The following is a 15,659-nucleotide window of genomic DNA, read 5'->3' on the forward strand; positions in this document are numbered from 1 at the left end:
ATTTGAAATGCCAGTTTCCTGTTATAGATTTTAAGTAGTTTTTTTTTTTCTGATTTTAAAAACTAAAAAAATACAAAGCCTAAGGAGCTATCTATGGCAACCACTTGCTTTTTGTGTCATGAACTTGTAAATCATTATACAGGTTTACTGTTTCCAGGAAATTGCTACTGCATGTTAATTGTTTTAGTAGTAGTTGCTAGTAATACTCCTTTATGATTTTAATTGATCTTGTTTTGATCTTGTTGCCACAAAGTCTTTTATATATTAGTTTATTATACTATCTGAAGTGGCTGTTTTTTGTTCAGTCATGTTGTGTTGGAGCGCTATTACAACCCCCTCCTCCACCGTTGAAGAGGATAACCTTCTCGTCTCAGCTTGGCTCAACATTAGCATCGATGCGATAAGGGGTACTGATCAAAAGTCCAGTCAAATGTGGGAAAGAATTACCACATTTTATCATGAATATAACAAATCGAACATTGCCAACCGTTCTGAGGGTTCTTTGATGAATCGGTGGTCCACGATTCAAAATAGACCAATAAGTTTTATGCATTTGTAGCACAAATAGAGTCATTGCATCCGAGTGGTGCAACGGAGCAAGACAATGTATGTATCATTACGGAGCATGACAAAGTACGTACCATCTTCCATTCTTTCATGCAATTTGTGATGGACTTATAAACTAACAAATATTTCTTCACCTTTGTAGATTGAGAAAACAAAGGTGTTGTACAAAGAGATGCTAGGGTGTAATTTCACAATAGAGCACTGTTGGTGTCTTCTAAGACACCAACCAAAATGGCAGCAACACATCTCCACTGTTGGTAAGAAGAGAAGGCCAGTAGAAAAAGTGTTTGGTGAAGTAACTGTTGACATAGCTGAGGAGGACGTGGAGGTTCTTGTTGAGAGACCTCCAGGCAAAAAAGCTGAAAAAGAAAGGGAGAGGAAACGGAAGTCGATAGAAGGCAACAATAGTGAGATCAAGATTGCCTTAGCTAAAATGACCGAGGATAGAGCAACATCCATGCAAGAGCGTAGAAATTCGTTGTTGAAGGCAGACCTAGAAAAATAGCAACATTTGAACTAAAGAAGATGAAGTTCGAGGCAAAGATGATGATGCTAGATCTAAGTGGCATGAATGCCATGCAGCAACAATATTTTGGCCACATTCAACTCAAAATTTTTGAGGAATGAAGGTCTCGTTCCGGAGGTACATCTATTACTTCTCCTTCGACACCTTATAGAAGTGTCTAACAAATAATGTTGTTAGTAAAAACCTTTTTAGAAATTTTAGTGGCTGCCCAGCCACATGTGAGCTGTATAAACATGTGGCTGGGTAGCAACTAAATTAAAGGACTGTGGTATGGACTGCTTTGCTAATTAGTAGACTGTTTTTGTAATTAGTGGACTGTTTTGATGGATTAGTGGACTGTTTTCGTAACTATTGCAATATGCTTTGCTAATTAGTAGACTGTTTTGTAATTAGTGGACTGTTTTTGTAATTTTAGTGGACTGTTGTGGACTATTTTTGTAATTTAGTAGCACTTCCAATTGATGCTTCTTATTTTTTAAAATATATTATTAAAATTCACTTTTTTTTTTTATTTTACTTATAATATAACATACATTAAATTATCTATTTTTTCTTCATATCATTTAAATATCATAATTTTTAATATTTTTAATTCATTTTAAATATTTTCTTTGACTATCAATGATATCTTCAAATCTTTTGATATTTGCAATATCGTCATATACAATGTTCCATAAGTTCTATTTTAAATTAATCCAAATTTATAAACTAAACCAAAATATAAATTAATTTAAAAAATAAAAAAGAAAGATTATATAATGAAAAGAATAGATTAATTTGGCTTCAAATTTTGTCTTTGACGCCCATCAAAGAAGTGTAAGAATGAGAGAGAAAATCTGAAATGAAAATAAATGACTTTTAAAAAAATGAAAAAAAGCAAACAATAGGAGAGAGAAACAAATTTAAAATGTTTACATTGATGAATAGTTTCTTCAACATCTAATATTTTATTATAGCAAAATATAAAATAAAGGATGAAATACCAGATGTATTAAAGGATGAAAATTTCTTTATATATATATATATATATATATATATATATTTTAAAAATGTATTATAGAGCTCCATTGGAGTGCTCTAAGGGACAATCTGAAGCTTTTAAAAGACAAGGCAGGCGTGTTCGGCTTCCTGGACTCGTGTTCGGATAAGTGGGACCCACCAATTAGTCGTCAATGATAAGTATTTCAGATAAAAAGGTTTGCTCGGGAAAAAGAATGGCTTCGCTTTGAAGTGAATCAAAACAGAAAAGGAATGGCTTGACCTTGAAGTATGAAGCGAAAAGAAACGTGGCGTGATGGGAATTCTTCAACTGGGATCTTAATTCAGCATTGTGTTGTTTCTGTCCACTGAGCTGAGCCATTGGCTGGGACGGCAACTCTTTTCACAGTTCATAAATCATAAAACGGGTTCGGCCCCTTAGATTTAATTCATTTCATTTCAATTCAATTTAATCTAATTTTAAACTGAATTTAATATTTAAATATTTAATTTTTAAATTATTAAACTCATCTTAACTCAAAATCTCTTTACACGTTAGATTCATAATCTTTTTCAACTCAACACCTCTTTACATACGAGACACATTATTTTTTTTAACTTTCTATAAATACATCTAAACTCATATTAATATTCAAACACATATAAACTCATCTTAAATGAGCTTTACAAAATTTACTCTACTATTTCAACTCACTATTATTCATAAAAAATTCAACTCAGTTCAACATTTAAACAAGGCCGAAATGTCCAAAAACTTAAAAAAAGGAAAAAAATGGTGGATGTGTTTTGTTTTCTGTTAGGTTGTTAGGAACTCGTTCAGAATTAGTGCATAAAAGTTTTAAATTAATGAGAAGAAATAAATTTAATTATTAATATTATATCTTAACACGTGGCAAGATTATGAAATTTAAGCATAATGTTTGTCAAATCCATTTTTGCAGCCTCTGCTACCTGTAACTAGCATCAACATGTACATACAAGAGATGGAAATGCCCCAAAATAAAACTACGCAGCAGGACACATCTAAGCATCAGCTTGGCATTTTTACTCTTGACAGAGCTGGAGTCCCATGTTTTAGACAATAAATTGTTATGTTTAGTTGTTGGAGTGAGCTCAACACATCCCAAACCAATCATTAATAGAATCTATTATTTTTTCAACTTCTCATTAAAAAAGTTAAATTCATATCAACATATTTCATACATTCAAACACATTTAAATGAGACCCACAAAATATTAATATTCACATATCAATTCAAATCATCTGAAATCACCTCAACATCCAAATACAGCAATTCATCAGATTTAGAAACTTTGGGACTACCTGAAAACCTCCTTTTCGGTGATCCTGCTTCTTGCCCGAGTGCTAGAACTAGAGCCAGACTAATTATTTGGTCAATTTCCCTTTTCGCAAGGGAGCCATAGCATGTTAACATCCTTGCATAAAATATTAACATGCTATATTATGCAGCTAAAAAAACGCTAGTCGACCAAAATGGTTCATTTTTCAATATCTACAGCTTCATTTTGATTACAATGACATGCCGTGTTTCCTTTTTTTTTTTTTTGGCGGCTGGATACCCCATGAACTGTTGACAAAGTTTGATGCTCCTGTTACACTTTGATCTGGAGAAGTCTGTTGTACCATATTGAGTGAAGGACCATGTGATATAAGTCATATCGCACAGGGTTTTTGTGCCAAAGGAAATGCCTTTGTACCATCTTTACTCTCGACTGCATGGCAAGATACTTCTCTTCCGGGATTGACAGCAGAATTTTTCTTAAATTTGGAATATCTTTCTCTTGAATAAACACGGAAAATGCTTCCCAGTTCAATACCTCAAAGAAAGGAGGCACATAGTTATCTGAGATGATGACTGGGACACATTCATAGGAAATGGCTTCAACCACTCGAGGCGTATGAACCTCATAACCCCTGGCACAGATGCAGTACTTGCTGTTCTTCATATACTCCCTGTAGATTTTTTTGCCTTCAATATCGCGTGGCATTGGACCAAAGATTTTCATGTCGGGCTCTTTATTTTCCCAGTACTGTAGCAGAATTGGTCGAACATAACCATGCATGCTCCCGGCAAAGAAGGCAAGAATATGTCTTCGTGAAGGAGGTCTTCCTCCCATATCTTTTAGAGGGTCCTCCACAGATCGTATATATGTTACTGGTAGAGTAGTGTCCTTCCCTATTTTAAACCCATTAGCAACATTGGCATTGCAAAGAGATCTGATGCAATTCCCCATAAGCTGCGTTGTGACTCGGGAGGCCTGAAATTTCATATAATAAATTACATCATTGACTTGTCAGAATATTAAGATGCTTCATCAGAATAAGGCTTAGCTAGAGGTTACGAAGGAATGGCTAAGCACGGTCAAAGATTATCAGAATTTTTCACAAAACCAAAGGTGACCTGTGGAGCTACATTATGTTGAAAGCCACAACAATATCTTAGAAAGGAAAAAACACGTGTTACATCAACATCACAACCAAGGCAAATTCCATTGACAAAGTGTGTTGGCTCATGGCTTCTGAAGTAATTTAGACTAATGTTGGTCATTGGTCCCACAGATAAAGGTCATGCCTAGACATGAAAAAACCATAAGACCCCGGCTACTTCTCATTACAGCAAGGACTCTGTACACAATCTTATCCAACTTGTGGCGATTTAGTGATTATGAAAAGGTAAATCATATAGAAATGGTATGAGGAAAGCATACCCAATCATGACAAGCAACTAGAAAATGATCTGCCCCACGGGTTCTATTCCAGAAACGATATTTTCCTGCAATTAGTTCCACATATCTCTTCAAATATTTCTCCAGATCCTTCTTACTCTGAATGTTTTTTGCAGAAAGTTCAATCCTTAGCATTTGTGAACTGAAGGGTAAATAAAACAAGTGAGCTTTTTTAGGGTCCCTCACAGCAAATTTCTTGTTTCCCTCCATTAGTTTCATAAACCATCCTTCTGAGGCATAAATTCCTTTCAGCACTGGCTGATGATATATGGGCTTTTCTCCTTCCCTATATATGTAGATTTTGAGTGTATGTTCCATCAATTCATAACTCCTGCAATTGGTATTTATGAAATCGTTTCTTTGGTTAATGTGAGGGTTAAAATAATAAAAGGAGGGATGCATGTCTCTTCAGTCAATGAGTAGGATTCTTTGGGGAAAGTACAGTGAAAATTCTGTTAACTGATATACTAAAACATGAAATACATACATGAGACAGCATAAGCAATCCCAAATCTTTTTTTGATTGGCACCAGGTGTCCGAGAACAAAGTCCCGACTAATCCCGGGGGTGCACAGGCCCTCAGCAAGGAGTTTCCCGCAAGTGCACTTTGGGTAATTCAAGGGAAAGTTCCCCCAGTCCAATGGCCCCAAGAAATTATTATAAGCAATCCCAAATCTAAATAGTCATAAAAATATTAAAGAACCAGAACCATCCAGGCATTAACACAGCACTCTATTCCTGTAGTTTAAGAGCATTATTAAATCCTGTAGAATTGCCTGCTTTAGGCGTAGGGAACTTTCATGTAGTTTGGAAAGTTCTTTAACAAGTATGTAGTTTAGAAAGTTACCAACACTCCTGCACGGGTTGAACAAAATCAACACTTAAAAAACTAAAGATTTGGTTTATTATGGATAGACATCCCACTCTAGGGCCAAGACGGAAGAGAAATAGACACATGAAGTAGGCCTCATAGTATTTAATGTCGCCTGAGAAATTCACTCGGGCAGCTATAAATGTTGTGGGTTCCACTGCATGTTTCTGTCTCTTTTTCCCCACTCTAGGTGGGCGATACAAATCTGTTTATTATGATTCAACTAAGTCCTTGGAGTACAGATAGATTCTTTTTTTATCAATCACGCATGCATCGCCCATGGATTCAAAATTATGCCTCAAATTTGTGTTAGAGAACAAGTTTAAATTCTCATATTTGAATGATAGATTGTTCAAAAAACCAAAAAGACTTTTCCGCTATACTCTATACGCAGGTAACACAGCATGTCCAGAGGAAAAGGGTGGGACCCAATTAGTTTCTACGCCTAGTGAGAAACTAGAGAGAATTTTTTGCTGAATGAAAAAACTATATGGCAGGCCACATCCTTGGGCTCTTTAAATAGGACGGAGATCTAATAAAAAACAATCAATTCCTAACTCTAGTAGGATTTGGATTTACTTGTGTCATAAGAATCCCATTACTCCTGTTAATTATGGTTTTTTAGACAATTAAATTAAAATTTCACTCTAGGAATTACTAACTTAAAAGCAAACATAATTGTAAATAAAACCATTAATATCCACATAAATAAGTTTGCGAGCTTAGAAATTAGTGAATATGAGTTCTAAGTTCAAGTGACATTAATTTTATAGAACTTAAAACTCACTGTGACCCAGTTTGATATACTCAAAATGTAGGCTCTTCCATCATCAAGATGAATCGTCGCAGTTAAGATATCATAGTCTTTGTAGATTAAAACCTCAATTTTATATTATCACTGACTACAAAATTTTTTTTACAAATAACTAGCAATTATGATTTATATCTTGTGTATTACTTTCTCTAAATGCACCTGCAAACCATGTTCTTAATAACTTGTGAACATATTAGTAAGATGAATAGTAATATAATAAATGTCTAATTCAACATGAATCTCAAATTAAATGACTATATTAAATAATTATTAAGTTCAACCTTATTTCAGAACATCAATCAAGCCAATTTTGTGGTCCTAACAAACAATGCCATTGTTCTTCAAAGTTCAAACTGTATATAAAAAACCAGCTGTAAATAGAGTTGTCTACCATACAGTAATTGTCACATATGAAGTGGAGGGAACAAGAGTATTAAACTGATTTAGTATTAAACTGATTTCTTTTTTCTAAAGTTTCACAAACACTATTTAGCAATATTAGTGTGATACCATCAAGCCACCAGCAGTAAATGCTCGTTAGCAATACAACTCGCTATAGAAGTGTTGCCTAGGTTTAAGGAAGTTCATAATAGAAAATACCAGATGCTAGCCATCTATAACATACAAATGTACTCACCTTATAAACATGGATACATTTCGAAAAACAGAAGCATAAAGCCCAGAAATGTTCCTCCTCAAAGGAGAATTCTCAATCTGCAGTTTTGCAGATACGAGTTCACGATCACGTACAGAAGACCACCTTGGCCTCTGTTATCAATAAAAATATTTAAATTAAAAATCTGGATATCTTGACTGATCCCCATTGTTCAAATAGAAATCTCAATGTTAGATCCTTACCATGTGACGAGAAGGTACAGGACTGTTGAGCAACATGGAATTCATCTGGGATATGGATATTGGCTGCTTGCGCAACCTCTTCAATATTGGATTGGAAATGCTTACAATGGTAAATTTATTGTTCAAGGTGACGGAAACTTCTTGCAGCGGCTTAGTCTTCTTATCCGTGGGCTTCGTTTTCATGGTTTGTTTGGCATTGCTTACTGAAGACGCATTTTCAGCAATGAATGAAATCCTTGAATCCGCATGAAAGTTTCCCATGCCTTTCGTAGAAAGTCCTTGTGACTCAATTGGCAAAATACCATCTTGATTTTGAACGTCATTTAATGTCAAATTTGTGCCTGCTTTAGGGTAATCCTTCTCAAATTTGACCTCCTTGTGAGGATTCTTGTCATCATATGAAGCTGGATCATCTTGTTTATCTGTTTCTTTGGTCTGATTCTCATACCCAGCTTCTTTGTCAGAATCAGAAGCAAAAGTATCATTGTCCACCCTGAGATTAGCAACAAAGGGTTTAGTTGGTGGTGAATTGTTTGGAAGTGTGGCATTGCGAGCCACCATAGCTGTTGAACCCTTACTAGGAGGAGATAAAGGAAGTGTTTTCCAATAGGGTAGTTCAAAAGCCTGAGTAACAATTAAAACAGCAACTACCATGCCAATGATCACCAGCAATCTCCAGATTGCTGTGTGACAAAACCTCTGGGCTAGGACAGCAATATCCATGTCATAAAGAATGGCAGCAGTCAACCAGCTATTTTGAGTACATTTAGATAGCTGAAAGATCAGATATGCATCACCAAGTTTTGACCCCGAAATGTTAAGTTAAGCACTGAAAAAAGCAAATAAACATTAAATGAATGGCTTCCCAGAAAGGACATATTAGAAATAAAACGCATGCACAACTACACCTCGATAGAAACTAAACCCAAACTAACATGATTTCTTTAGCAAAGAAAATAATTTCTCAAGTCTCAATCGATGCAACACTTTCCATCAAGATAACAGGATTAAGAGGGGGAAACTCAGGAGTATGTGCTCCCACTAGTCCAAGCAGAAAGAAAGAAGCCGAAAAATAGATTTTTCAAGATCAAGAGCAATGATGAACCCAGAAAAGAAAGAATAACAAAGATGCAATAGAGTTGTGGGTTGAATCAAGAAGGTACCTGTGATTGTGGAGGCTCTCCCAAAAACGTATCTCTGAAGCATTTGGAGCACTGTCGGTCACCTGGTGGAGCTAATCTACCGAAATCCCCAAAAGCTGTTTAAGAAACTTCAGATAGTCAAACAATGAAACTTTAAACCCTCGTTGACTGTGAATATAACATTGAACAGCCGGAACAAAGGTCCCGCTGCTCAACAGCGTCGCTACAGCCCTCTCTTGAAAGTAAAAAATAAGCTAGTTTGTTGATTATTTAATTGATATACCATTCATTATTCCACACATCATATTTATTTTTACTAAATTAATTAAATTATTCTATTTATCATTCATATAATACATATTTACTAAAAAAAAAAAAAAAATCTGTAATATAGAGATGATTAAACTTTTTCTATTTTAATATATTAATGATGTTGAAGTTTGATGTAAAAATAATAATTTTATTATAAATAAAATTTAAAAAATGATATTTACAACTATAAAATACACAAATATCGGACATTCCTTAAAAAAAAAAATGAATAAATATAAGATCCACATAAACAAAATAAATTTTTAATAAAAAACTTCAATCCTTTTTAAAAAAAAATGCAACACTTATAAAACTCATAACTCTATCATTATTCATACAATTTTATTGACGTACAACAAGTAGTTTTTTTACATACCGACTTTTATGTCCTATAAATCCTTTAAAAAATAACATTTCGACCGAATTCATAATGAAGGTGATAGAATCTTTTTTTTTTTTTCTTTTATTTGGATTTTTTAAGCTCTTATCTAAATTAAATTGAGAGAATCATTTTATCAATTTTTAAGTTTTTTTAACGTTTCTAAACTTTTCTCGCAAGTTCCTTTCTAAATATATAAAGATGAATGCTATACATCAGTTACTATTTATTACAATATTATATATTTATAATTTTTTCATAAGGTGTGAGATGTTTTTCATAGGATGTAAAACTGTTTTTTTATAGGATATAAGATGGTAAATAGTGACTGATGAAAATAAATTTTATATACAAAACCCAAAAAAATTTTGATTGAAGGTATTTTTACTCATCATCTTAACATACTTTTTTTTTTTTTTAACAAAAATGAGATTGAAAACAAAATAAGATCGGCCAACGGCAACCACAAAGCCACACCTTGGGCAGTTCAATCTGAACTGTCCACAAGGATGGCCAATGTTGACCACCCTCATGAGCGGTCCAGATCAATTTGCCAAAATGGTGGCCGCCATTGACCTCCCGTTTAGGCCACCTTCATTATGCACCTCATCTACACTTCATAAATCAATTTATAACAACTTATTACAAGATGTAATTTCTTGAAAATGTTAATGTTTGCGTAAATAATTTTAATAATTTATGCAATTTACAAGCCTAAAATGTAATATATTACTTATTGTGGGGTCTATTATATTCATAAAAAAAATATTTAAATACCAATACTTTTTAGGTAAACTGTTGTAGTAGGCTTCCATATCAACAATATATTTAGTATATAAAAAAGGACTTGCAAATAAATTTATTCAATTTTATTTGCTAAGATGATAATATCTATTATCAAAATTTTAAAAGTATATGATAATTTTATAATAAAACTTAATATTTAAATAAATCATTTTAATAATATCTCATTTTATGACAAGACGTGTGAACACTTCATCATTTTCAAATAATATCTAGTAATTATTTTTATAGCTACGAGACAACCACCATGGCCTATTTTTAAGAAAAATAACATTTTATCAAGGAGCTGCGACCATGCTATCCAGATTTGACCGTTGAACGTCCCCTAATGTAAATTATATATATATTTTTTTCTTTCAATTATTTTTAAATATCTTTAAATATTTTTAAAAAATAAAAAATAATAATACACTAATAGTCACTTTATTAATTATTAAGTAAAAAATAAAATATATAAGCGATCAAATTGAAAAGACAAACTCATACAACATAGTATCATTTTTCTTTTATCAATAGTTTATTGTGCTTTGGCTAAGCTAAGATTTGTGCTTTTTTTAGAAATAAACACTCATTGCTATCAAAAGTTCTTAATTAAGCCATTTTATTAGAAATTTTGTCTATCATAGTTAACAGAAAAACATGTGGCAGGGCGTGGATAAACTACTAATAATAATTAAATTAATTTACCTAAATAAAAGACGAAAAAAAAAAAAAAAACCAACCTAGGCCATGAGAGGTCTTCCCTCCTCACTAGCCACTAGGTGGTGGCCATGATTCAGACCACCATCCCCGTTGCCTTGACTAGATTTGGACCATCACAAGATGATTGAATTTGATTATCTTGTGTTGGCTAGAACAATTAAGATTTGGCAGCGGGCCACCCAATCCACCCGGCCGCTAGGGGACGGGTGGGAAATCTGCTTACTTGTATAATTTAAAATTAAAATAAAATCCTATATATAAATATACTTATTTTTCTCTCTCCTCTCAATTTCTCTTCCAAACCTCCAACCTATCATCTTCTCTTCTTTCTTCCTTCTCTCTCTCTCTCTTTCTCTCATCAAAGAACTTCGTATATTTCATCTTTCAAAAGTATAGCCAATACAATTTAAATCCTTACAAACTTGTAAAAAAATAAATTCTAGACATTCATCTATCCATATCTGATCTTATTCTATACTTAGAGAATTTTTAGCAAGCAAATGAGTTACCTCATTTCCTTCTCTTCTTATATATTGCACTTCCTAGACATTTCTTCCTTTCAGTATTGTTTTGATATCCTCAATAATGTGGCCTCCATACGACAAGTCCTCTTGCTCACTGTTAACAGCTTTAACAATTATTTGGGCATCCTCTTCAAATATGACTCTATTAAAACCCAGATCCATGCACAATTCTACAGCATACTATAGAGCAACAGTTTTTGCCATGACGGGATCAAGGGCTGGTAATTTTTTGTAACTAGCACAAACCAATACTTCACCATTCTCATTTCTCAGAACCATTCCTAACCCCATGTGTTGATTATTGAGAGAAACATCCCAATTTGCCTTGATGCATCCTTGTGCAGGCTTTTTCCATAGTCGACTGCCTCTACTGCTCAAATTACCTTCATTCCATCTTGATGCAATTTCTACAACTATATCCTGTAATTGAGCCTCTTGGAAATCTTCAATCACTGCCTTTGTTGCTCTCATAATTGAATCAGGGCCTTTAAACTTGTTTTAAAAAATAAATAAGTTCCTTCTTTGCCACAATGATCCCATCAACACTGCTACTAACTCTAGCTCCTCTAACTCAAGCTTGTTCATTAACTTCTTCCAGAAATCTAGGAAATAATCTTCATCATTGGACCATTTTTTAATGGATCGAAAAGAACTTGCCCAAACATCCTTTGCTGCAGGACACTGCCACATCACATGCATTGTTGTCTCCACTTCACTTCTACATATTGGACAAGATGCATTCTCTACAATTTTTCTTCTCCACAGGTTCTTTTTTGTAGCTAGAGCATCGTTCCCCAGCTTCCAAAGAAAGGATTTGACCACCCTTGGTACCCTTAGGCCCCAAATGTTTTTCCATATCAAGTCACTTTTAATCTCCCTAGAACATTCCCCCTTCTGAGTTCTTTTCCTCTCTTGTTCCATATAGTATGCACTTTTTACAGTGAGTATACGTCTGCTAGAAGTCCCCTATATCATCTTATCTTCTGAGCCAAGCTTACTTACAGGAAGGCTATAGATTTGATCAGCTTCCTCTTTCACAAAAATCTCCCTTACCAGCTCCTCATTCCATCCATATCCACACTAGTCTAGTAGCTCACATACCCTTGCATTTCTGTCCAAAACTCTAACAAGAAATTGAACTTTAAAGGAGGAAGGAGAATTGAACCACTTATGACCCCAAACTTCAATGCTTTTGCCATTCCCTACTCTCCATCTCAGTCATTCCTTCAGTAACTTCAAAGACCCCCATATGCTTCTCCATATAAGAGAAGGATTAGAACCCAGTTTTGCATCCAACAAATGCTTAACCTTAAAGTACTTTTCTCTGAAAATTGTTGCTGCTAAGGAAAATGGTTTATGTAAAAACTTCCAAGCCTGTTTGGCCAAAAGAGCTGAATTGAAACTATCAAGGTCCCTAAAGCCTATTCCACCCTTAAGTTTTTGTTTCCCCATTCTTTCTCAACTCTGCTACTATATTTTCTTCTCCTTTTCTTCACTGCCGTACCAGAATTTTGAAAACATACTATTTATCTTAGTACATAAAGTCTTTGGGAGTTTAAATACACTCATTGTGTATGTAGGTACTGCTTATAGAACTGCTTTTATCAATATCTCTCTTCCTGCAATAGATAAGAATTTATTTTTCCAACAGCTAATTTTTTGCCAAATTCTGTCATTTATCCACTTGAAAGTGTTATATCTTGATCTTTCCACAACTGATGGAAGACTAAGATATTTCTCATAGCTGCCACATGCCATAGATCCCCCTTCTCTCAAGATCATATCTCTATTTACTGTCTTGGTATTTGAACTAAAGACAATTGAAGTTTTTTCTTTGTTCAAAAACTGGCCCGAGGCTCTTTCATAGACCTTTAGCACCTCCATTAGCTTCATCCATTCCTCACATTTGGCCCTCCCAAACAAGACACAATCATCTGCAAAAAACAGATGATTTATCCTGGTACCCCCTCTTGCCATAGTTACTCCTTTAGTCAAACCCCTTTCATCAGAGAGATTAAGAAGAGCACTTAAGCCTTTTACACATATGATAAAAATGTAAGGAGAAATAGGGTCCCCTTGCCTGAGGCCCCTTGTTGGCTTGAATTTTCTTCCAGGTTTACCATTTATAAGGACTTAGTAAGACATAGTTGAGGCACAACTCATAATTAGCCTGCACCATTTTTCACAAAAACCCAACTGCTTTATCATGGCCTCAACAAAGAAGCACTCGATTCTGTCATATGCTTTTGACATGTCCAACTTAATGGCCATTGAACCAACCTTTCCTTTATGCCTAGTCTTCATAACATGAAGGACCTCATATGCAGCCATGATGTTGTCAGAAATCAGTCTACCTGGAATGAAAGCACTATGAGAAGGAGATATTATCACATCTAAGAATTTCTTTAGTCTGTTAGCAATAGCTTTTGAGGCAATCTTGTACACCACATTGCACAGGTTGATGGGCCTGTACTCACTCATCATCATCACAGTGGGATTTTTAAATTTAGGGATGAGGGCAATATGGGTATAATTCATCATCTCATTTAAAACTCCTCCATTCAGAAAAGATAAAATAGCTTCACAAACATTTTCTCCCACCACATGCCAATGATTTTGATAAAAACAGGCACCTAGACCATTGGGACCAGGTGCTTTTAAGGGGACCATTTGTTTGATTGCTCTTTCAATTTTTGCATTGGTAAAAACTGAGGATAAATGTTCATTCATCTCCTCAGTCACTCTAGGCTTCACTGCTTTTAAACAATCAAAAAGGTTTTCCTGTGTTGGGCAAGTCGACATAAATAGATTCTTGAAATACTCATTAAAGGCCCCTTCTATATTATCCCTGTTGGACAACAACCTTCCATGCTCATTATGGATTTGAGTAATCATATTCTTTCTCTTTCTCTGACTGGCACAAGTATGAAAATACTTTGTGTTCCTATCTCCATGCTTATACTAGGTCCTTTTGGCTCTCTACTTCCACTTTAAATCCTCTTTATCCAGCAAACATTCTAGCTCCTTTTGAACCTCTCTAATTTCCTTTACATTGTGATTGCCTTCATCTTTCTGTAAAGTCTTTAAAACCTTAGTTTTTACAGTAATTTCTTGCCTCAAATTCCTTTTTAGTGCTCTACTCCACCTCTTCAAGCCATCAGTACAACTTCTTATTGACCCTTTTAGTATCTCAGAAGGTCCACTCCCCCTTGTTGGTTGCTGCCACCCTTCCTTAACCACCTTCTCACATTCTGTTTCTGAGGCCCACCATGCTTCATACTTGAAAATTCTATGGCTCTGAAAAAAGAACTTGTTTGTTTGAGAGAAGCTTAGTAAAACAGGTCTGTGATCAGAGCTTCTAAACACTAAAATCTGTACACTGATTTCCTTCTGTGCTTCAATCCACCTCTTATTTGCAACCACTCTATCCAGCCTTTCTTTTGTGAAAGTGTCATCCCCATGTCCATTGCTCCACGTAAATTTATCTCCTCTCCATCTAGGTCAGACAAACCTCCCTCTTCCAAAGCAATCTTGAAAATTTTCATAAGGTTTTCCCCCTAGGCCTGCCCCCTTCCTTCTCATCATTTGTAAGTGTCTCATTAAAATCCCCCATAACACACCAGCCCTTATACCCTTCTAGTTTTATAGAATTTAATAAGTGCCAAGCCTCTTGCCTCTTACGAGCCTCAGGATGGCCATAAAATCCTTTAAAAAGCCATTGATGCCTACCTTGGTTATCACAAATCCAAGCACTACTATATCTCTGTGTAAAATTTAAGATTTCCACCATACCTTCCTCTTTCCAAAATAGAACTAGATCACCCCTTCTTCCATTCAGTTCCAACCCAAAACACCCTTCAATTCTTAGTCTTCTTCTGATTCCCTCAAGCCTTCTGACTTCTAACTTGGTTTCCATTACAAAAACCACACTTGGCAGCTTCTCCTCTACTATGATGCAGAGGTCTTGAACTGTCCGAGGGTTGCCAAGCCCTTGACAATTCCAACTCAGTATTTTCATAATGTTTGGCAGGGCTGTTTAACAACCTTCGCCAATCCTTCCTGAGTATCAATTACTTCACCTTCTCTCTAAATCTTTTGTTTCTTCTTTTGTGTTGTCTCTTTTATGTTTAAGATAACATAAAACCTTCATGAACCACATTTTGGGCCCTTCTCTTCCATGTCTTACCTCTCTTCCTTAAATCCCTTAAGACTTCCTCCCTTCCCAATATATTAGGTTCTTTAATAAATTCTTCACTCTCAGGTATGGCCTCACACTCCACATTAATAGGTTTTTTTATTAGGCGCTGCAAACTCATCTCTCAGCTTGATAGATGTTTCCTTCCCACCTGCATCACCTCCTGTCTCTACAGGCTCCTCCAACCCCACATTAATATGGCTTGTCACCTGAGCCAT

At 34.9% G+C, this 15,659-nt stretch overlaps 2 protein-coding genes across 3 annotated transcripts; both read right to left on the reverse strand.

Moving 5' to 3' along the window:
- Positions 1–3,502: 3,502 nt before the first annotated feature.
- Positions 3,503–8,682, reverse strand: LOC121252532 (probable glycosyltransferase At3g07620). 2 transcript variants are annotated; one of them, XM_041152230.1, is made up of 5 exons: positions 8,547–8,682; positions 7,384–8,212; positions 7,163–7,293; positions 4,823–5,171; positions 3,503–4,372 (listed from the first exon to the last, which is right to left on the reverse strand). In XM_041152230.1, exons 2-5 carry the CDS (start codon positions 8,104–8,106, stop codon positions 3,707–3,709), a joined length of 1,869 nt encoding a protein of 622 aa, XP_041008164.1. In that variant the 5' UTR covers positions 8,107–8,212; positions 8,547–8,682; the 3' UTR covers positions 3,503–3,706. The 2 variants fall into 2 exon arrangements, with proteins under 2 accessions (XP_041008164.1, XP_041008165.1); XM_041152231.1 differs by having other exon boundaries at positions 7,384–8,157; positions 8,547–8,676.
- A 5,543-nt stretch (positions 8,683–14,225) lies between these two features.
- Positions 14,226–15,659, reverse strand: LOC121253544. Its single transcript, XM_041153546.1, has 2 exons — positions 15,559–15,659; positions 14,226–14,742 (listed from the first exon to the last, which is right to left on the reverse strand). The coding sequence occupies exons 1-2, from the start codon at positions 15,657–15,659 to the stop codon at positions 14,226–14,228; spliced, it is 618 nt and encodes a 205-aa protein (XP_041009480.1).

The sequence above is a fragment of the Juglans microcarpa x Juglans regia genome, chromosome 2S (genome assembly GCF_004785595.1).
Source record: "Juglans microcarpa x Juglans regia isolate MS1-56 chromosome 2S, Jm3101_v1.0, whole genome shotgun sequence".
NCBI lineage: Eukaryota > Viridiplantae > Streptophyta > Magnoliopsida > Fagales > Juglandaceae > Juglans > Juglans microcarpa x Juglans regia.